The sequence below is a fragment of the Perissodus microlepis genome, chromosome 14, assembly GCF_051167445.1.
Source record: "Perissodus microlepis isolate ML-2025 ecotype Zambia chromosome 14, ASM5116744v1, whole genome shotgun sequence".
In the NCBI taxonomy this organism is placed as follows: domain Eukaryota; kingdom Metazoa; phylum Chordata; class Actinopteri; order Cichliformes; family Cichlidae; genus Perissodus; species Perissodus microlepis.
This window is the reverse complement of record NC_140474.1, coordinates 4,116,600-4,138,877: the sequence shown is the minus strand read 5'-3', so window position 1 is coordinate 4,138,877 and position 22,278 is coordinate 4,116,600. Positions and strand designations below refer to the sequence as shown.

The 22,278-nt window shown below is 39.8% G+C and overlaps 2 protein-coding genes and 1 non-coding gene across 3 annotated transcripts; 2 read left to right on the top strand and 1 right to left on the bottom strand.

Annotated features, from left to right (window-relative positions):
• Positions 1-156: 156 nt before the first annotated feature.
• On the top strand, positions 157-11,727 carry med17 (mediator complex subunit 17). The gene is made up of 13 exons (XM_084951949.1): positions 157-326; positions 665-910; positions 1,583-1,746; positions 1,886-2,105; positions 2,212-2,348; positions 2,474-2,555; positions 2,781-2,933; positions 4,374-4,504; positions 5,101-5,285; positions 5,617-5,754; positions 10,303-10,420; positions 10,541-10,700; positions 11,257-11,727. The coding sequence occupies exons 2-13, from the start codon at positions 679-681 to the stop codon at positions 11,463-11,465; spliced, it is 1,929 nt and encodes a 642-aa protein (XP_084808075.1). The 5' UTR covers positions 157-326; positions 665-678; the 3' UTR covers positions 11,466-11,727.
• A 437-nt stretch (positions 11,728-12,164) lies between these two features.
• vstm5 (V-set and transmembrane domain containing 5) lies at positions 12,165-18,364 on the bottom strand. The gene is made up of 4 exons (XM_084951954.1): positions 17,847-18,364; positions 15,261-15,587; positions 14,513-14,656; positions 12,165-13,041 (listed from the first exon to the last, which is right to left on the bottom strand). Exons 1-4 carry the CDS (start codon positions 17,920-17,922, stop codon positions 13,004-13,006), a joined length of 585 nt encoding a protein of 194 aa, XP_084808080.1. The 5' UTR covers positions 17,923-18,364; the 3' UTR covers positions 12,165-13,003.
• A 1,932-nt stretch (positions 18,365-20,296) lies between these two features.
• LOC146372905 (U2 spliceosomal RNA) lies at positions 20,297-20,487 on the top strand. The gene has a single exon (XR_014802442.1). It is a non-coding gene; the product is annotated as a U2 spliceosomal RNA (small nuclear RNA).
• Positions 20,488-22,278: the final 1,791 nt, after the last annotated feature.

The window sequence follows — 22,278 nt, the reverse complement described above, 5'->3', positions numbered from 1 at the left end:
CCGCCGTATCTTTGCCGTCCACATGAAATATTAGTTCCTAGTCATTATATCTGCATAAAAAAACATTTTATGCATTTAAACATAAAATACATAAAAAAATACATCAATAACATATATATACAAACATTAAATACGTAAATAGTGCTAAAGTGACACAAAGCGTTTGAAACCGCTTCCAGCCTCAGAGTTCATCACAATCGCGGTGGGAGGGGGACCGTGCAGGAGTTACACTCGTTCCTGTATTGATGAGCCTTTCACCGCTACTGGAACATTTAATGCAATACCCGAGTATAACTCTATACCTCCAACACTAGTGAACGCCAGAGGTAAGATTTACAGGAGTAAAAGAGTATTTGGGGTTTTAAGCTGTTCTCTTGAGCTTTCGAGTCTCCTTTTATGCTGTTAGCTAAGCAAAGAGCTAACGCTAGCTAGTGTTGCTAACTAGTAAAATGTTACAAAGTGCCTAAAAGAGCTGAATTATTATCATCCAAAGTTGTTGAGGAGCATTTTCTAATTTTCGTTCTTCACTTTAACATTTGGAAGTGAAGTATTTTAGTGTTCTGTTTATTAAACAACCTATATTAAATGTTTGATTCAGAGGTTTTCTGGTCTCCCCTGTGTCTGTGTTTGATGACTAACCCTGCCTGTCCACTCCACTTCTCAGCCAAGTCTGTCATCATGTCTGGTGGTCCAGCGGTGAGGATCAGCATCGAGTCTTCCTGTGAGAAGCAGGTGCAGGAAGTGGCCCTGGATGGGACAGAGACCTATGTCCCTCCTCTATCCATGTCCCAGAACTTGGCAAAGTTGGCACAAAGAATTGACTTCAGCCAGGGATCTGACTCAGAGGAGGATGTTGAGGGAGAACCCAAGGACCGAGAATGGGGCAAGCAGGATGGAGAGGAGGAAGAAGGTAAAATGCTTAAATAAAGCAAGGAGCTAGAGCTACACGAGCCATCACACATTCCTTGGTATAATCAGCTGCTGTGTGCCTTAGGCCAACATAAAATATCAAGCTGAACTTCATTCATCATAGGTTAAACATTTCAGTTCAGAACTTCACTTAGATGGTGAATAATTACCAATAAATATATAATTTCAGTCTTCATGCCAAATATCCTTGGACAAGATACTAGAAGTTGATCGGAGTATGAAAGCATGTGAATGTTACATATAAAGAGAATAGAAAAAAAGTGCTTGTGGGAATGAGGCAAGTTGCGTAAAGTGCTTTGAGGGCTCAGAGTAGAAAAGTGCTGTATAAGAAGCAATCTATTTACCATTTAAATCACAATGGAGCCTCTGTCATGTTTTGAGGCTGCAAGGTGTTGGAGGCCTTGTGAAAACTGATGGAATTATGAATTATGTCAATCTTAAGAGTACACCCGCTGCTCCAATAAATAAATAAAATGGATTTCAGGAGTAATGAGATCCAGCTAAATAAAGTTAAACTTTATTTACAATTTACTCCTGACTCTGATGAAGAAAGGAGGACCACCAAGTAGACTGCACAACTAAATTGAAAACAGAATATAAGGTTTTTTATCACTTGTTGGAATCGAGCCCAATTTTCTGTTTTCTTGCATAGGCACAGTAAAATTTCAGCCGTCTCTTTGGCCCTGGGATTCGGTGCGTAACAACCTCCGCAGCGCCCTCACAGAGATGTGTGTACTCTATGATGTGCTCAGTGTGGTGAAGGAGAAGAAGTACATGGCTTTAGACCCTGTGTCTCAGGATCCAGCAGCTGGAAAGGTAAATTAAACATGTCACTTACACTGATTTCTTTTTAAGGGTTTTTTAAGGGTTCTACAAAAAAAATCTCTAAATGTCAGCAAAGCACTCTTAGGTTTGTCCACAAAGAGATCTTTTGCTCCTTCTCCAACTCCTGCAGACACCACAGGTTTTCCAGCTGATCAGTAAAAAGAAATCATTGGCCACAGCAGCTATGATCCTTCAAAAGGGAGCAGAGAAGCTCAGTAAGTCAGTCGCAGAGAACCAGGAGAACAGGAGGCAAAGGGATTTCAACTCTGAGCTGCTGCGGCTGCGCTCACAGTGGAAACTACGCAAAGTTGGAGACAAGATCCTGGGAGACCTCAGCTACCGCAGTGCAGGTGATAAGAGAGGAAAACACCTCACTCAGTCAGTGCTGCTGCATCCTACAGATTAACATTAAGACACTTTAAACCTGTTTTCTAACTTCTGTGTTTGCCCGTGCAGGCTCCCTTTTCCCCCATCATGGCACATTTGAAGTGATCAAAAATACTGACATTGATCTGGACAAAAAAATCCCAGAGGATTACTGCCCACTGGACGTCCAGATCCCCAGTGACCTGGAGGGGTCTGCTTACATCAAGGTCAGAGGGAAATGACATGTATAATATGTTTTTATTCATCTTTTCTCATTCCTTGTTCATTCTTTGATTTTAGATAATTACCAGATATATTAGGTGTAATAGAAAGATACTGTTTGTATCTTCAGGTGTCCATTCAGAAACAAGCTCCTGACATTGGTGATCTGGGAACCGTCAGCCTTTTCAGACAACAGCAAAAGAACAAAGCTGGTATGGTTCAGCACATATACACATTAAAAGTTGTTCAGTAACACAGAGGCTCTTTTCTTCCACGTTTTTTTTTCTAGAAGGGCAGTTTATGAAAATACTAAATTATTACATTCTGTGTGAGAAAGCGCTCTTTAGGCTTTGGCAAAGGATGACTGAGCCCACTCTAAATTGTAATAGTAAATCCCACAAACAAAACTCTTGGTCTTTTCTTTTGTCTCTGCTCAGGTACGCAACAATGGCACGTGAAACTGGAGGCGGCTCAGAATGTTTTGCTCTGTAAGGAGATCTTCGCCCAGCTGTCCAGGGAGGCAGTTCAGATCAAATCCCAGATCCCTCACATTGTTGTGAAAAACCAGATCATCTCACAGCCATTCCCAGGTGAGAATATGACACAAATGGGGTCCTGGTTCAGTGTTTCTCACACTTATGTATGTGCTTATGTGTGGCCTTCCGGAAGCATATACCTTGCCTTGAGAGAATAACTGACCCAGTGCTTGAGCACAAGGACCAGTTCTCTACCTGCTGCAGGTTAAGGGGACCCTCCAGCTCACAGCAGGTCTTCAGAGCAGAACTAGGACTGCAGTCCAAAAATGGTTGAAATGTAGTTTGTCTCACCGTGGGTTGAGACTGCCGCAACAGAGTAAACTTTCAAAATAAGAGCACGGGAGGTTGTCCACTTGTCAAGTGATTGTGGATGGCATTAAAGAGATGAAAACATTTTTAAAAAATGCTACAATATCGATGCATTAGTCTATGTCTACGAAATCCATGACAACACAGTGGTTTTGTTTGATAGTATCATGGGAATATCTTGTTGTAATTTAATAGAACTTAGAACCAAAATGTAGACTCACAGCCATAGTACAAAAAAATACCTGTGTGGCATTTTGCTCTAAAACTTGAAATATACATTCTGGGGATTCGTTGAGACTCGAGTTAACATGTCGAAAGATCCAAATAAGAACAGGTGGGGATGGAGGAAGACAGACAATCTGATAAAGAAAGGCAAGAAGAGATGATTATATATACACACACACACACACACAAAGAATTGATTACAAAACAAGACACATGTGGGAACAGTGTTGGGAAAGGAAAACAAAAGACCAAAAAATAGGAGGTAAAACCAAAATAAGACACGAGAAAAACAACCTTTGAAGTAAAACAGGAAGTGACCAAAAGACAAAGCAGAGAGGCATGAATACGAACATGAAGCGCTCTGACAGCTAGAATAACATTTAACATAATGACTGACTAATGTGGGCTTTTTTTTTTCTTTCTTTCTTTTTTAGTGCTCTTTTACTGGAGGTTAAGTAACAGGTGCTATCTGCTGCATTCCTCTTTAGTATCTATAAAACAAACACCATATTAATGTTCTGAGTAATATTCTTAATGTTACGTACGAGCAGCCGTCATCAAGTCGAGGTATTCAGCTTTCACATTTGTCAAGAGTGTAAAGAATGTTCTTTCACTTTTAGTGAACACTCAAATCAAATCACATCAAATCACTTTTATTGTCACGTGACATTACTGGTACACTGGTACAGCACAAGTGAGTGAGTTTCTTGTGTGCAAGCTTCACAAGCAACAGCAACACCTGTTCAGCAGTCTGGTGGCCTGATGGAAAAATCTGTCTCTCAGTCTGCTGGTTCAGACCGGATACTGCAGTACCTTGTTCAGTACTTTACTGTTCAAATTGTAAAGTAGTTTGAACAGTTTATGGCTGGGGTGACTGGAGTCTTTGATAATCCTCCTGCCCTAATTCATCCAAAGTGTCATTCTCCCCTCCAAACACACCTGTGATTTTTCTCTCCCTAGGTCTGCAGCTGTCAATCTCACTGTGCCACTCTACGGGAGAGAAGAAAAACAACCGGGCATCTCCAGAGAAACCCAAACCGGACGACCACCTTTACGTACTAGAACACAATCTGCATCAGATGATGAGAGAGGTGAGAAGTGAGATTCCTGTAGAGCGCAATCTATTAACCACCTCTGGAGGAAACCTACTAGATATGATCTGAAATGCGTTAAATATTTTTAAGCTTTGCCTTTTTTTCTCTTTTTCCTTTAACTTTTATCTATATATCCTCAAAAAATCCATCTCAGTTAGGGAATACTGGTCAGGTCTCAGTGTGCTTAGAATGCAAGATATCGACTGTAGAGAATTAAAGAGAAAACTGCAATAGTCCCCTGCAGTATTACTTGGTGATAGTGGGGAGGAAGAACTCCCTTTTAACAGGGAAAGAGCACCGGCTGAATTGCACTCAGGAAGAGACAGTCATTTCTGAGCAGAGGGTGCTTACAAGAAAAATACAGCTACAAAGTGAAGGAATCTATGAGGTTTTTATTTTCTTGTAAATTTAAAGTTTTAATGTTGGATTTTATTTTATTTTTTTAGATATTAAGATATATTTGTGTTCTTCTGCCTACAACAACCCTGGAAACCTGTCGTCTTCTACTCTGCCAGGAGACACTTCTATTGTTATTAATTTAAATTTCATTGTCTCAGTGCACATTTCATTGGCAACATTTGTTTCTTTTATAGTTTCACAAGCAGCAGCTGAGCTCTGTGGTGATACCGCACCCTTCTAGCGCTCCCTTTGGGCACAAACGTCTGCGTTTGGCAGGGCCACTGGCCTATGACAAGGCAGAAATCTCCAGTTGGCAGCAGACTGAGGGGCTGCTGGAGAAGATGATAAAACAGGCCAAACACATCTTCCTACGTCGCAGGTAAAATATCCTGATATAATTTTACAAATACAGAAACAGTTACCAGCAGCAATATTGAATTTTACTGCAAATTTAGGAGCTCCAGAAACTTTAGCAGCCCAAAAAAGCAGCGTTTGCTACATTTGGCTAGCAGATGGCTCACATTGTCTTTGTTGTTTCATCAGAATCTGAATACTTTATTAATCCCAAACTGATTATGGAAATTAAATTATGTCCTTTTATCTTAAAATATTTAATCTTTTAACAGAAGAATTGTTGTTAGCTACTTTTTGTTGGCTGTATAATGCTTAGCAATACTCTTCACGGGTACCACGGTGTTTGTGGTCAACAGGACGGCACGTACCATCGATAGTCTGGCCAGTCGGATTGAAGACCCGCAGATCCAGGCTCACTGGTCCAACATTAACGACGTATACGAGTCCAGTGTCAAGGTGCTCATCACTTCACAAGGCTACGAGCAGATCTGCAAGTAAGTGGAGTGCAGAGGAGTTTATTTTACTCATTATTTTAAATATCAATATTTATTTTTATTTTTTTTTAATTGTACATTTTATTTTTACTATATTTTTTATTATCACAGATTTGCAGATTTTAAATATTTACTAAATATTCACTATTCATTTTGTACTATTGTTATTTTAATTTAAAATACATTTTTTTAATTATTAGAATTAATAAATTTTGTATTTTGTAATTGAAAAACTCAACAATTGAAAAAACCCTTGACACAAAGTTTTTGCTTTGCTGATTTGTTTAATGCTCGGCTCTGTAGCGCTCAGTGGCCGCCATGTAAATGCAAATGTTTTACCTACATTTGCAACTAAAAACAAACCTGCAATAGAAATGTATCTAGGAGCAGCATGTGAATAAAACGTATGACAACATTAAACCCACATGGTCCCCAGTTTTTAAACAAAATTACTGATAACACAGCAGCAACAGTGACTGTCTGACTGAGACGGTGAGCTCATTTTTCTAGTGTCCAAATCAGAGCACTGTTATCACCATCACAACCTTTACTGGGAAACAGCTGGCAGGATCCTTCAAAAAACAACCTGCTTAATGAACTTTGATGTGAAGAAAAGAGGACTTTAAAGTTTGTTCCAGTCACTGTCATTTGTTTTAAGCAGTGAAAAAGAAATATATCAAGAATATTATGTTAATAAAACTGTATTAATATATAGGGGGAAACATCTTTTTTCCCCCAGGCCAATAAAAATGCGCATGGGCCAGTAAAACTCTGAGCCAATGACTTGGGGCTGTTAGGTTGGACACTAAATTATTATTAATGTTAATTATTAACATCTCGTTTTTAGAAGCATAAAACTTTGCATCAAAGCATTATTGTATTTGAGATCATTTATTTATTTGTTTTTGCATTTAAGAGAATGTTTTCTTCAAATGCTTTAGTTTTATTATGGCATGCAAATTAGGGATGGGAATCGAGAACGTGTTCTTGTAGAAAACCTGTTCTCAGTAGTCAAATTCCTTGGAATTGTTAGAATGCCCGCCTATTAATCCCACTTATGGTTTTTACACTTGCACTATAATCAGCTTATTTCAGATTGCGTGTCAAAGGAGGAAAATAGCAACAGTCTAGAGCACAGGTGTCGAACTCCTGGTCTCGAGGGCCGCTGTCCTGCTTGTTTTCCAACTAACCAGCCTTTGTAGCTTCTTATTGGCAAAGCAAATCTGATCCAGGTAATCAGCAGCATGTAGGGCATGGATATCTCAAAAACAAGCAGGATACCCCTGATCTAGAGCATGGATATGGACATTTATTTTTATTGCACAAAAGGACGAGATAAATTGTAGAGTGGAAAACTGCATCCAGGACAGAAACAACCGCATTATGCTGCCAGGTATCCGCCAAGACACCATGCTAAAGCTAAGCTAACCCAGAACCCAGAGTGAAAGCTGAGCGAATGCTGAGGCCAGTACCCAGACCCTTATCAGGATGTCCTAAAAACTCCCTGAAAAGCCTTCAGTTAATCCAAAATGCTGCAGCAAGAGTCCTGACAGGGACTAGAAAGAGAGAGCAGATTTCTCCTGTATTGGCTTCCCTTCATTGGCTCCCTGTGAAATCCTGCACCTTTAAAATCCTGTCTTGAAAAATGTCATCTTAATGACCTTGTAGTACCATATCACCCCATTAGAGCACTTTGCTCTCACACTGCAGGCCTACTTGTTGTTCCTAGAGTATTTAAAAGTAGAATGGGAGGCAGAGCCTTCAGTTTTCAGGCCCCTCTTCTGTGGAACCAGCTTCCAGTTTGGATTCAGGAGACAGAAACTATCTCTACTTTCAAGACTAGGCTTCAAACTTTCCTTTTTGCTAAAGCATATAGTTAGGGCTGGACCAGGTGACCCTGAATCCTCCCTTAGTTATGCTGCAATAGGTGTAGGCTGCTGGGGGATTCCCATGATGCACTGGGTGTTGTTTCTTCAGTCACCTTTCTCACTTACTATGTGTTTATACACCTCCTGCATTTAATCATTAGTTATTATTAATCTCTAGCTTCCAAAGCATGTGTTTTGTCCTGTCTTCCTTCTCTCACCCCAACCAGTCGCAGCAGATGGCCCCGCCCCTCCCTGAGCCTGGTTTTGCTGGAGGTTTCTTCCTGTTAAAAGGGAGTTTTTTCTTCCCACTGTCGCCAAAGCGCTTCCTCATAGGTTGTCATATGTTTGTTGGAGTTTTTGCTGTTGTATTATTGTAGGGTGTTTACCTTATAATATAAAGCACTTTGAGGCGACGTTTTTTTGTGATTTGGTGCTGTATAAATAAAATTGAATTGAATTAACTTCTACATGGAATCAAGGAGATGGCAGTCAGACTGCAGCCTCCCTTTATACCTGTTCATGTTTCTAAAGCAGAATCACTGTGGCGTTCGCTTTTTGGTGCTGGTTTTCATCTTTGCTTTGTGCAGTCAACTTTTTAGTGCACTAAGAGAGAGATCTTAGAGATATGTGTCCTCATTAGGGACTTGTTTTGGTATGTGGGGCTGTAGTCTCAGGTTTATATTGTTAAATGGTGATTATGAGACATTGTATTTCAGCTATTTGCAGAGTAACATGAAAGTAACAGAATAAGTTTGATAATGAAGTGATTAAGCAAAGTACTGCATTACTTTTTCAAAAAGTAGTCTGTGTAATATGTGTAATAATGATTTTTTTTGAGTAACAATTTGAACGCTGATCACGACAAAGGGAACTACCTCAACATATGCGCACAAACATTTGACCCACTGCATGCAATTCATTTGCATGAATGTTTTTTTGTTGTTGCTTTTTATGGGCATTGTATGTAGTTATATTACAACATTGGTACACACTGTAGAAATAACAATTTTCTATTTCCTGTTTTTTTGGGGGGTTTTGATAACCTGTGGGGTTTTAAGTATTTATTATAAGGCAGACGTATTTCTTATCCAGTTACTTGAATAATCAATAGGATACTTGATTACTAAAATATTCAATAGCTGCAGGTTTTATTATTTAATAGTCTCAGAGCTCGCAAAATCGCTATCCCGACGTCCCGGGGCTAGCGATTTTTCCGGTCGGGCTACCAAAATCCATCTCAGCCCTGCCCATCAGGCTATCATAGGAAGAAAAGATATATGTCAATACTTTCGCATTCTTTCGCAAACGTAGCTGGGTAATTTTGTCATTGGCATCGAAGAGCCACTGTCAATATGTGACATAATGAAATCGTGTTAAAATTTGCGGTGTTTTTGGGGGGGTTTTTTTTTTTTTGCTTCACTTTCACTTTGCCATCGCGCAAACTGTGAATAGAGAGCGGCAGTACTGATTGGTGAGTGACAGATTAATTCCTCTCCAATTCCTTATCACTCGTTAGCTTACTATGCAAATATGACAAGTGAAATCTTCCGCAGCAAGCTTAAACATGTCATAGAGGTTGATTGTGCAGAGAATTGCTGATCATTATGCAAGTGTGTGTGTAAAAGCAGATGGATTCACGCAGGTATTTTAGTTCTGCAGAGCCAAATAAGACCGGTCAGGGTGAAGAGGGGACAGCCAAAGAAAAGCCTACCACAAAATGGAAAAGCTATGACAAATCAGACTATGAGGCAAAAAGAAAGCGCAGCTTTTTTGGTTTCATGGACAAAATAATTTCTGTGGCTGCAATATGACGAGCTAAATAACATAAAGTTCTGCCGGGTGTGTCATTAATTTCACTCGATTTCTGAGTCACCAAGCGCCTTTGTTACTGGGACCAGTAATTGTAAGAAAGACCCCATCAGAACCCTTGAGAAATGCAAGAAAGAAATGCATTATTGCTCAGTCTACAGTATCTTTCCCTGAACAAACACCAGTTGCAAAAAACATATGAAAAATAAACTAAGCACAACAAGAAGTCCTGAAAAATCTGTTTAGAACAGCGTTCTGTGTTGCAAAGAGTGAACTACCATTGGCAAAATTTAGCAGTCTTTGCAAACAAAGCAAATGGCCTAGATCTTGGTTCCACTTACCTCTTACCCGTGACTTCAGTGGAAACTTCAGATTCAGAATCTGACACAGACTGATTCATGTTCTACGCAGTTTTTACAAGTTCATAGAAATTTCTGTTCAATTAGAATCAAGTATTTGAGTTGATGATTGTAATTTTTATACAGTTGTTGTAATTTGTGTTTGATGGATGTTTTGTTACAAAACAAAACATCAATCAAAAAATTGTCCTCTTGTTTTTTCGGGCTACTTAAATTTATTTTGGGCCACCAAAAACTGAAGAGTGTCTGCCCGAAGGGCTACCAGGGATTTTGAAATTTTGCGAGCTGTGAGTCTTATTTCTGAATCTATAGTAATTTCTTTGTACTTTTGTTTGTTAACTAACGTTTATCATTATATTTTTCTATTTTCGTTCACTGCTGTTGTGAACTATATAAATAAATGGATTTGAAAAAAGCTTTTCACTCCTCATATATGGATGTTTACATGACTCTGGACCAGCGTGTTTGATCCTCTGAAATGAGGCTCACTGTGTTTTATTTGGTGTGTTTAGGTCCATCCAGCTGCAGCTGAACATCGGTGTGGAGCAGATCAGGGTGGTGCACAGAGATGGACGTGTGGTCACGCTGTCACACCAGGAACAGGAGCTGCAAGACTTTCTCCTCTCACAGGTATCACCCGTAACTTCCACAGTTATTGGAGGAGGCTGAATTTACTAGAAGCATGGCTGCACATTGTTGACTGTAATGCTTCAGTATTTAGTTCTGCGTATGCCTGCCTTCTTTTCACAGATGTCACAGCATCAGGTACATGCAGTTCAGCAGCTGGCTAAGGTGATGGGCTGGCACGTCCTGAGCTTCAGTAACCATGTAGGTCTGGGCCCAGTGGAGAGCATCGGAAATGCCTCCGCGGTCACTGTTGCCTCTCCCAACGGAGAGTACGCCATCTCAGGTGAGACTGATGGCTCTTGGATCCTCAGGTTTCTCTGTAGTAGGAAGAGCATATTAGCAGCAGCAACTCAGTACTACTCATGCCTCTATGCATGAGACATTCAGGCTCTCCCTTAGCTAACCTCCCCCCAATAAAGGCTAAAATGTAAAAAAATAAATAAATTAAAAAAAAAAAAAATATATATATATATATATATATCTCAACCTTTTTTTATTTTAAAGAAAAGGTAGAAACTAATGTAATAAATCAAGATGACACCCAGTCTGTCAGTTCATGGAAAATTACTCAGGATTAAGCAGACAGGTTGATACAAGTTGGGGAATCTTTGAGAAACTTCCTCTCTTCAAACATCATTGAAATGCATCATGAACCGGTTTCCATGCAACACTCATACTGAATATCTGTAAACACTGAAGAATAATGTGTGGCGAGACAAGAGAGAAACTTTATTGTCATTGTTTAAAAACAACAAAAGTCTGCTCAGCAGCTCCATATCATTATGCAGCAAAGGAAATAACTGTCAGTGGTTTTTCATCAAAGTTTCTTTTCTCTTCAGTACGTAACGGCCCAGAGAGCGGGTGCAAAGTTTTGGTGCAGTTCCCTCGCAGCCAGATCAAAGAGCTGCCAAAGAGCGACGTCATCCAGGACGCCAAGTGGAGCCACCTCAGAGGGCCGTACAAAGAGGTCCATTGGAGCAAGATGGAGGGCCGAAACTTTGTCTACAAGATGGAGCTCCTCATGGCGGCGCTGACTCCCTGTCCTTAGGTGCTGACTCTGTCTGCTGACTCCTCCCACACACAAAATAACAGTTTATTTAAAGAGGACAATCTTCCTTCATAGACTCTCTTCCTCACATTTGAAAGAATCGACAGCGCTTTCATTTCTTTTATTTTTTTTAACCAACTCGTGGACCACCGTAAAGTCTGTCCACACAAGTGTCCTCTGCCTGTTGCTTATAGTGTAAGGTGTGGACTGTGTGTGTATACCTCAAACAGTTTGATACAAAATAAAGTGCAGTCTGTCTATATATATTTGTCCTTTTTCTTAAGAATACAGCTATGGATCAAAGAGACACTGTTTATAAAACTGAGCTTAGGGATTTGCCAGTTCAAACTTTAAATTTGTCCGCATTAAGTTCAGCGTTGTCTTAGGACTGTATTCCAACATGGGAACAAAAGTTTAGTGAACTCCCAAATTTTCACTAAACCTGTTTTCTGGAACAGGTAAGTTTGAGGAACAAGTTTCTGTGTTTCTTGTTGTATCCTCATACTGCAGGGTGGCTGCAGGAGGCAGAGCAGGTAATCCAGCTGCGTTGTGTGTGTGTGTGTGTGTGTGTGTGTGTGTGTGTGTGTGTGTGTGTGTGTGTGTGTGTGTGTGTGTGTGTGTGTGTGTGTGTGTGTGTGTGTGTGTGTGTGTGTGTGTGTGTGTTGGTTAGCAAACAAAATGTGTCAATATGGCTTTGAGCTCAGAGTAGATGGGCGCAGTTTTAATACCACTGTATTTGTCTGATGTGACAACATTTTAGATAAACTAACTTTGAGTCTGGACTCTGGACTTTCAGGCAGGTGGGGCTCCTGAAGTTCCTGTGTAGGTACGAGGGAGGAGAGAGTTCATTAAGAAAGAAATCACAAAATCATTTGCACTGTGAACCGGATATTTTTTCTTTAGGTAATAAAAGAAAAACAATTCTTTTGTTTCTACATCCATTCATTCTTTATTCCTTTCTTCCTTTCTTCCTTTTCCGGGCCGTGATCAGCTGACCTGTGTTACTGCAGCTTCATGGCTCTGTGTGGATTTAGCAAACTGCAATTACTACTTGACTACTTTGGTCACAACTTTATTTACATTACTTTCTGATTTGCTGAGAAAGTATCATCAAGGCCTCAGCTGAAAGTATCACCAGGCTGCAGCACACAAAAGCGAAACTGTTTTTTTGTTATCATGAAATAATCGGATTTAATTGCTTATTAATTAAACCAGCCCAGTTTAACCCTTGGTCATGAGTAAAATAAAGTCACACAGTTTCTTTGCTTAGAGAATAAATACAAGATTTATTGTGTTCCTGTATCATCGGTGGTATATTCACATTCACTCATTCAGTGACAGTCATCTGTAAATATCAATATCAGTACAAAATATCAACACAGTGCAGGTGTTCATAACTGACTGGTCATGCTTTGAGCTGTAAGTAACTAGAGTATATAAAGAGGACAGTTTGATGTACAAAACATTCCACCTTCAAAAGTATGTCCTCATGTTGTATCACTGACAGCTTTGATTGGCGATTTCAGGTGAGTCATCACTCAGATGTTCATTATCTGCAGCTCAGTCACATCGTTTGCTGCAAAAAAAAAAAAAAAAAAAAGGGATTAAAGTGTCAATACATGATTAAGACAACAAACAAAGCTATAATAGGTCTTCACAGACCTTTGTACTCAAACACACCCTTACTGTGATACAATGATAGATAGAGTCAAACCATAGTCAACCATCACACCCTTCAACCTATATTTATTCTCCACACAATCATGCAGTGGTAAGAAGAACACATTTTAACTTTAGATAAAACAACATGCTCGCAAACGTGTTTATGCGGAAAATTGTCTTCTTTATTATTTCACCCATTACCTAAAAAAGCAGCCACACTTCAGACACTGTATGAGGTTTTATTTGCCTCCTATATGAAACCAGTTTGTAACTTATTTAGTAGTAGTCTTCAGGAATAGTTCTCCTGGCTATTCTTTGGATTTGGCTGCTTTGTGTTCTGTTCTCTCTGAAGATGATCCCACACTGCTTCAATAATATTGCGTCAGGACTGTGAGGAGGCCAGTCCATGACTGATGGTGTTCCACTGTGTGTTTTTCTATCCGGGTGTGCATTTACTGTGCTAGCAGTGTGTTTGGGATCATTGTCATGCTGAAAAATTAAGCTGCTGTAAGTTTCCAGATGGTATAGCACAGGGGTAGGCAACTCCAGGCCTCGAGTGCCGGTGTCCTGCAGGTTTTAGATCGCACCCTGGGTTAACACACCTGAATCAAATGATTAGTTCATTACCAGGCCTCTGGAGAACTTCAAGAAATGCTGAGGAGTCATTTAGCCCATTAAATCAGCTGTGATGGATCATGGACACATCTAAAACCTCCAGGACTCGAGGCCTGGAGTTGCCTACCCCTGGTATAGCATGATGGATCAGAATCTGATGGCACTCTTTCTGTGTTCAAAATTTCTGCCCCAAACTTCTGCATGACAGAACTTTATGACTAAACCTGCACCAACTGTTCATCCTCAGCACCAGGGAGAGTTTTGGGGAAACTGGCCTGCAAATATGCCCTAAAATCCCTGAAAGCAGCAGGTCTGCCACGGACTACCTGTTAAACTGCACGTAGTTCAGACTATGCCTGTTTAGTGCAGACAATAAAGTATTGTATGAATGTGTATAAACGTGTCCTGTAGTGTTTCTATTATCATTGCCACAAAAATGTAAGAAATTCTGTAAAACACTATGGATATTTGTAGGAGAAACAGACACACAAATCTTTTTATCTTTTTGTTTTTATTTGTATTGGTTACATAGTTGTCCTCCATGTAGAGTGACCTATTTTGGTTATGAACGTTTTCAGGACGTATCCATACAAGAAATCAGGGAAGAATATGTTTGAGCAATGCCAGCAATCCAAAATCTTCTGAATGGGTATTCACAAGACATTTCCAAGTTGCAAACCTGTTTTTCTGGCATCACCTGAATGCACAATCATTGACACCATTAGAGGATATTCACTGAGATGGATTCTGCTGTTTACACGTAGCTTTACCTGGCATCTCTCTCCTGCGCTTGCATGCCATTATCTTCATGTAGGCCTTGTCCAGGAGCCACATGGCGAGCATAAGAAGGCCGGCCAAGCAGGCCAGGGCCAAAAAAGAGACAGTAAGGTACTGAAGGTCCTCATACAGAACCTCTGTAGGACAGAAACACAGGAGCCACATCTTATTTACTGCAAACTCAACTGCAAATAGGGCTGATATGCTTATTAAAGATAATTTTTCATCATGTTCACTTGTTAAAAAAAAGACTTCCCCTCTTTGGTCAATCCATATGTTCTTCCTTCCTGCATTTATTCCTCCCTAAAATTATCACAGCCCATGTGCCATTCTTCATTCTTCACATTCTTCTTCATTTTCATAGTTTATTTGCTTTAGAGTTACTCTGTCTGGTGTGGAAAACAGTTCTGAGCCTGCCTCTAATAACCACAGACGCCATGTTTGGGAAATCTGGGCAGGGCGTTTGTCGTCTTTAAATCCAAACAACTGTTACCACAATGCCAGTCAGACTACGTCAAACTGAAGCCGAGGGCTTTTGTTGATGCTCTAATCACGATTAGTGCTGCTTTTTTAAATCCTGTGAAGAAATTCTTTGTACAGGTATGACAGAAGTGCTGTTAATTACCTTAAGCTTTAAAAACTGAGCTGTTCTGACAGGACTGTTTCTTTCTTTCATGCTCTTTTTCCCTCGTTGTGTGTTAGTTTTCTGTTTGTTTGTTGTTTTAATGTAAAGACTCTCACCATTTACTTTTAGGACGAAACCAAAATCCTTGCTGCTCCCAGTTGATTCTGTGATGGTGACCACGTAAAATCCACCATCCTGCAGCCGCAGGTCTGACAGGCCCATCGAACCGTTGTCATAGGCCTGCACTCGGCTGCTGTAGTCCTCCGTTATGTTGGTGTACCCCCCCGGCTGCCAGGCCCCTATCGTCCGGCTCACCAATCCTGACATAAAAGTCCATTGTATGTTTGGGATCCCGCTACAGGTGAAATTCACTGAGAAGATCACATCGTCCTGCACTGAGCGGATCAGGCTCCTCTGAGGAGAGTATATGGAGATGGCTCCAGCTAAACAAACACATGAACATACACGCATACATTAGTCTGTATTCTCTGGGTTATTCTAGAATCAGCTTTGACTTACTTTGTAAGTAAGTCAAAGGGAAATTCTGCTTTGCATCAGAAGAAAATTAACACAGCAGCAAATTGCAAAAAGAGCCTCAGTGATCCAGACTCTCCTAAAGTCCTAAAGTTGTTTGAGTAAAGTGGTACTTCCAAACTATTATACAGGACATGTGAACACCAGTGTTGTTTCTTCCTTCAACAGCCATAAGCTGCATTCACAGGTGATAACATGTGGTTAAATTACAACATGTTGAACTGATTCTGGTATCAAAATACATGTAAAGGGAGACCTTTCCTGTGCTATAACTTGTTTTATCCAGCCACCTATCCTGCAAAGCGATATGACCTTTAAAAGTTTACCCAAAATGCATTTTTTAAACTTTTCTCGAATTAATGATCAGAAAACAGATCAAACATCCAGGACACCAATACATGTGTCATAACATGGTGGAGAGAGGACCCAAGCATAGGGCACGTAGGTAGATTCAAATGATAATGAGCCTTTACTTGGCTGAGACAGGACTACATACTGGGGAATACCTGGGGATTCGAAAGTCAACACAGACAGGAAGTAAGAAGTCGAAACAAGACACATGAGAAAAGTGTCTATCAAAGTAAAACAAGAAATAAACACACAAACAACAGTACTCAGAATAAACAGGATCATAGAAACAGACGACTCAGCTGGAGGAACGAACACTAACATGACAACTGAACCAGAGCCCAATAATATCACTTCACAAAATCTAAAGTCAGAGTTACTAGAAGCAGAATTCATAGAAAACACTAGAGTACAGATGAAAACAGCTCAAAACTGCAAGAGCATGACAAATATTTCTGTTACTCTTCAGCTTTAGCATTAAATTAATGTGGCTCTGCTGTTGAAAGTAAGACATATGTCACGATATCTTAAGTTAAGGTGGTTATGAAAAAGAAACAAAAGCAAGATCTTGGCTTTAGATTACAATGTTCCAACCTTTGTATTTCAACGGACTGTAACTCAAAAAATATTCAAACTATGAGGATAACATTTTTATCATTAGATATACGGATGTTATTTTAAAGAAAAATCTGTTGATTCTGAGGGGATACGGTGGGGAGTGACTCAGATACCTGAGTGACCTGAGTCACAGTGATAGCAATTAGAGTAGAAACATGCTGGTGTGTGACACAATCAAGCGCCATAAAAAGGAATCATTCCACCATGACACGGTTAGCTGCTGTTCCTGACAAACACTGTGGCATGTCTCCTGCTCTGCCTCTGCTCTGTCTGATCCCCCACCCCCATCCTCTTTTCCCCAGAGGATTAAAACTAGTCAAACTAGCTGGGAGGTATCAGAATGAATATAAGAGGCAGTGTGTTTAGGCCAAGCTTTAATGCATATTTTCACGTGCGTGTCAGGGAGAGATCTGGTTCTGCTGGTGGTGTGTTTGTTTAATGAAGCACAGGTAAAGAATTTAAAATGAAAAATACTAGCACTGACTGAGAAGCAAGTCAGTATGGGAGATTTTTTTTTGTCTGAGCTTCCCCCCCCCAAAAAAACCTTTTACCAACAAACCTCGACTGACTCTTTCCTTATTTTTCTGTTAAGAAATCACATACATACTTTTTAAAGCAGCTCTAATGTGTCTTCTTTTGACTGTTTCCTGCACCCTGGTTCGCTTTTAATTTTGCTACTTTTGTTTTGTGTTCCCTGAGATTTGGTTTAGATTCAGATTTTTTTTGGAAACAACACTTCTGGGCACTCGGATGTTATTTCTAGGATCGTTATGTCGGCTTTATAGGTTCTGAAGCCTTGAGTGGTTGCATTTTTATAGTTCAGATAAGGTACTTTGCAATCTTCAGCTTTCTGACTGTCACGTGGTTGCAGACACGATACAGCTAGAGAAAGAGAGAGTGGGCTCATCGTGTTATAGAGCAGGGGCTTGACCCCTCGGGACCTCAACAATAGAAACGGATCAGACGTTACGTAATAAAATCCCTATCATGCTTCAGCACGGTTTCATGGCTACATGCCTGAGCTCTGCTTAGATAATATTAGGGAATATTGACCTTTTTACTTCCCACTTCTGCCATGATCGCCTATATTTACTTTCTACTGACAGGACCGAAACTTCATCCAACATTTCAAGTGTTAAACAAACATAGGTAGGTCGTACCACAAAGATAAAGCAGCAGAATTAGGAATGTGTTGAGCTTACCTAGGTGGCACATATATAACATGATGCTGAGAAAAACAGCAACATCTTGTATTTCCCAGAGCCTGAAATGCCACATTAGGATTGCAGACCCATCTGTCGAACTGCTGCAGAAGAAGCTTCCTTGGGTTATTTTACATTTTGTAGCATTCTCCTCGCCTTTCACCTTTTCCCATGGTTTCTTCTTCTTCTGTTTGTCTTCCTGAAGTTTCTGAGAGTTGTTCTTCTATTGCTTTCCTTCTGCTTTTTTGTAAAAAGTAAGAGTGTCTGTCAGGAATGCAAAAGCTTCCCTCCTCTCTCTCAAGACTGTGTTGGATTTGACTTCATACCTGCGCAAGTCACTGCCAGCCAGCCCACACCTATCAGACAGGTTGAGCCAGAGATTACTGAGCAAACATGTAGTCCTTGTGTGGCAGTGCTCTCTCACACACTCACACACAACTGAAGGCTGAAAGCCGTTGAGCAGTATATTCTAATTTACCTATTGCAACCACTTACTTGTCTATCTGCAGACACACTGTCACAAAATGAAAGTGGGACAGGTGGAATCAAGTAGCGACACACCTGGTAAAACATGTCAAACAGGAAGTACTGTATTCACATGTATGCACCTAAAAACACACACACAGTGACAGTCAAATGAAACTTCCCTTTAGGAGGCATATTAAAGCTGACTGTCTGTAGGTAACCCAGGTCTTATTTCTCAATTGCAACACTGCAATAAAATAAAAGACTCCTCCATTCCCTAGTTAAGAATGGATAAAAATAAATAAAAATAAAATGTACAGTATGATTAAAGATAAACTAAATACCCAAATACCCATTGTTACAAAATGTGACGTAACACATAAGTAACAAAGAAAGCACTGGCATCAAACATGTTACATCATAGAATAACAAACAAAAAACAGAGTATTTGTACATGGATGAACAGAGAGTTGGTTGTAGCTCAGTTAAATGGATGGCATCTGTTAAAGCATGAGGTGCTCTGTGAAGAATTCCATTACCATAAAATGAAACCATTCGTAAACTGATGGTTGAAGGAGTGTAACCTCCAGCTGTAAGAGTCTTTCTTTACTCAATTTTTGTAAGTGTGACCCTTTTTATTTCCGTGGCAAAGACTATCATTAATTATTCTTTCATTTTATTTATTTTTTATTATTTTCTGTGTCTACAATTTATTTTTGTATTTTCGCATGTCCGTTAATTGATTTATTAATTAAAAACAAAAAGTTCCGGTTACTGGCGTCCAAGCTCACGACCTCTGCGCATGTTCGAACTTCACGTGCTCGCGCTTTTGCACACGAGAAACCGTTGAATTCCTGAAGGTGACTTCTGGTAAGTTCATTTTTACTAAGTGGCATTTTCTAATCCGACGTTGCTGTTATGTTCTGATAAAAGTTACCAAGCGGTAAATTTCGGTCGTGCATTTCTTGTTTTTGACCAAATTTCTGTGTGACGCAGCACGGATGTCGGGATTAGCTAAAATAGCCAGCTAGCTGTCTAAATTAAGCCGTTCTGAGTTTGTAATAAAACTAATTTTTGTATTTTCGGTGAATTAATACGTGTCCCCACACGAGATTGCTCCAAGTGCGCTAAAGGCATATTTACTTATTATTATTTTGGCTTTTTCCGTCCCCTAATCCCCTTTCACAGCGATTTCGCCATGTCGCTTCCACTTGTACCACAGTGCCCGTGCTCACGTGCATTGTAGCAGTCATGAACTGAGTGGACGCTTTTATAAGTTGTCAGTTTAATTTGACACAGCTGTGTGAGAGTGGAGGAGTTGAGATAAAGTTAATTCAACCTTAACATGTGTTTTTGTTAAATCTGTGGGCACTTTTATGGAGGGTCTGTGCGTCATGTTATTTGTTAATTCACTCTGCCTTATTTTACAAACTGTACACGTAAAAAAAAAAAGTGACCGGAGTTTACCCTTTATCTGTAGTCAGACCTATTCGCCGTCACCTGTTGCTTTAACCTGCAAATTTCTTTGCTGGGTGTTTGATTTGGGGCGTGAAGAGTGCAATTAACCCTCCGCACCACCAGAGGCCGCTAGTGAAGCGCCGTGTATTCTAACTTGAGTCATTAAAACAACAATTTACATAAGCAGATGGGCTTGTTCCGTTTTGTTAAGTTAAAACAACACTCACTTGGCGTATTGGGTCTAAGTTTCGGCGTTAATGTACTTAAAAATGGAGTTTATTTCTTGTTTTGCGCTTTCGTTTCCCATTGGAGTGACGCGTACCACGTGTACCGGAAGGCAAGATATTATTTATTTGCGAACATTATTAGACATAAATAACGGGCTTCAACATAACACCGGTTATACCTAATCTGATGACCTTATGGCTACCGTTTTATGTCTTGAAATAAAAAGCAGTTTTTTTCCGAACCGTTATTGAGGGAGACGGTGCGGGTAGTGACTCCGTCTGCTCCGACGTATTCCCGGTATCGCTTCTCGGCCTTTTGGCTAAGATCAAGTGTAGTATCTGTTCTTATCAGTTTAATATCTGATACGTCCCCTACCCGGGGACCATATATTAAATTGATTTTTGGAACAGGGAGATGGAATAGGGGCTTGCTCCGTCCACTCCACGCATCGACCTGGTATTGCAGTATCTCCAGGAACGGTGCACCCCCCTAAACATGTGGAAAAACAACGAAAGTTTTGCCAGGTGGTCACAGCATCAGAATAACTGAGACCCCTCACGGTTTCTTGTGGCTGATCACCAATTTGGAATATTAGATTATTATTATAATAAGTTGCAACACAACAACGATGCAAACACATAGTTGCTGCAGACAAAGCAGCACACACGCACACTCTTCCATCTACAGTGGGAAACAAAACCACATCTACATTTATTGTCTTTAAGTCTTCTATTGATCATTTTCCAATATCCTTTTCTATATATTGGCACATTTATTTCAGTACAAACAGAAAGCAGCTTGTGATTTAGAGCTATTTCTCATATTTTGTAGGCTTTGTAATATAATATATTATTTAGTTAGTTCAGTCTGTTACTGTTATCCTCGTGGAGCAACTGTAACCCACACAATTTCCTTAAGGATTATTAAATGATTCTGATTAGAGAAGAAAAAGGTGCAGTGCTGGTGGATAATATTTTTATTTTGCTTGCAGTAAATATTTTTCTTTTATTTAACCTTCATTTATACAGCTAGTTCCAGTGAGACTAAATGTCTTATTTACAGTAGTCCAGTCTGCTTCTTAACCATCTATTATTTTCTCAAGTAGAACCTGGGTCGTCTTTATGCATTTCACTGAATGTGCCTGAGAGAGAAAATGTTAAACCCTAGTACGTGTCTGCCTGTGTCCAGTGACGTATAACAATCTCTTGCTATGAAAACTGTTCTGTTGTTCATGAAATAAGTGGCTGTGTCACCCAGCAGCTCTCTGTGGGCTGTGGGTTTGGTCTTTATGTATATGTTTATTATCCGAAGCGCTTTTCTCTTAGAGTTGGCTCATTCCTTGGTAAATCTGACTATGACTATATCAGCTGCATCTATTGGGTTATTTTGGTAATAGGTTGATCTATTGATGTTTTTTTACCCATCAATTGTTTCATTTTTCCCAAGACCCCCAAACCTTTTGTATTTACGTGACATCTGAAATTGTAATTTTTTAAAGAAAATATTTTCTTAAATGCCAAAATATATAAATGCGCTCAAGTAAAGTCAAAGCCAAATAAAGTAAGATAAATATGCAATCTAAAATAAGATATAAAAAATGAATCTTTACTGTCTTCGTGGAAGGCTTTGAGTTTGTGTACATGCGTCTGCTTGTTTAAGTGTGCAGTGAATTTCTGTCTGTAAGCCTTTAAAGGAGAATTTGGTGCCTGCGATGCAGCGATGCGAGTATATCAGCAGTCTGAAGTTTGCCTTTGATGCAAAGTTTTTATGCTGCTGCAAACAAGATGTTACGATAGTGTAGACATTAATTAATATTAATAATAATTTAGTGTCCAACGTAACGTCACTGCTGCTGTGGTGATGTCAGTGCTTCTTTTCAAAACTGGGCCCTGTGTTTGCTTAATATTGTCAGACTTTTTATTCACACGCTGCTCCTAAATCCCTTTGTATTGCAGGTCTGCTTTTAGTCGCAAATGCAGGTGAAATGCATGCGTTTACATCCTTGAACACATCGGCAGGCTACAGAGCTGGGCATTAAATGAAGCATCGAAGCAAAGACTGTGTTGAGGATTGTTTATAATCCAATTTTTCAAAATACTTGATGAATCGCTGCAGCCCTATTTCGCTGTAAGAAGTGTAATTCTTGCAAAATGCATGCATTGAAGTAACATTTAAAGTAAGAAAAGGCTTCGGCTCTTCTGTAATAGGTTTTGTATTTGATTTTGGATCTGGACAGTTACTGAGGGTCGCCTGTGAGACGAGGGAGAATAGTAGGAAACAT

What these genes read in the sequence shown, in the direction of transcription:
- med17 (XM_084951949.1), top strand. Translation starts at nt 679, where the DNA reads ATGTCTGGTGGTCCAGCGGTGAGGATCAGCATCGAGTCTTCCTGTGAG. An exon ending in GGATGGAGAGGAGGAAGAAG is followed by an intron (nt 911 to 1,582) that starts GTAAAATGCTTA and finishes TTTCTTGCATAG; the next exon opens with GCACAGTAAAATTTCAGCCG. An exon ending in CCTCAGCTACCGCAGTGCAG is followed by an intron (nt 2,106 to 2,211) that starts GTGATAAGAGAG and finishes TTGCCCGTGCAG; the next exon opens with GCTCCCTTTTCCCCCATCAT.
- vstm5 (XM_084951954.1), bottom strand. Translation starts at nt 17,922, where the DNA reads ATGTGGCATTTCAGGCTCTGGGAAATACAAGATGTTGCTGTTTTTCTC. An exon ending in GTTATATATGTGCCACCTAG is followed by an intron (nt 15,588 to 17,846) that starts GTAAGCTCAACA and finishes GTGTTTGTTTAG; the next exon opens with CTGGAGCCATCTCCATATAC. An exon ending in GCGCAGGAGAGAGATGCCAG is followed by an intron (nt 13,042 to 14,512) that starts GTAAAGCTACGT and finishes TTTTTTTTGCAG; the next exon opens with CAAACGATGTGACTGAGCTG.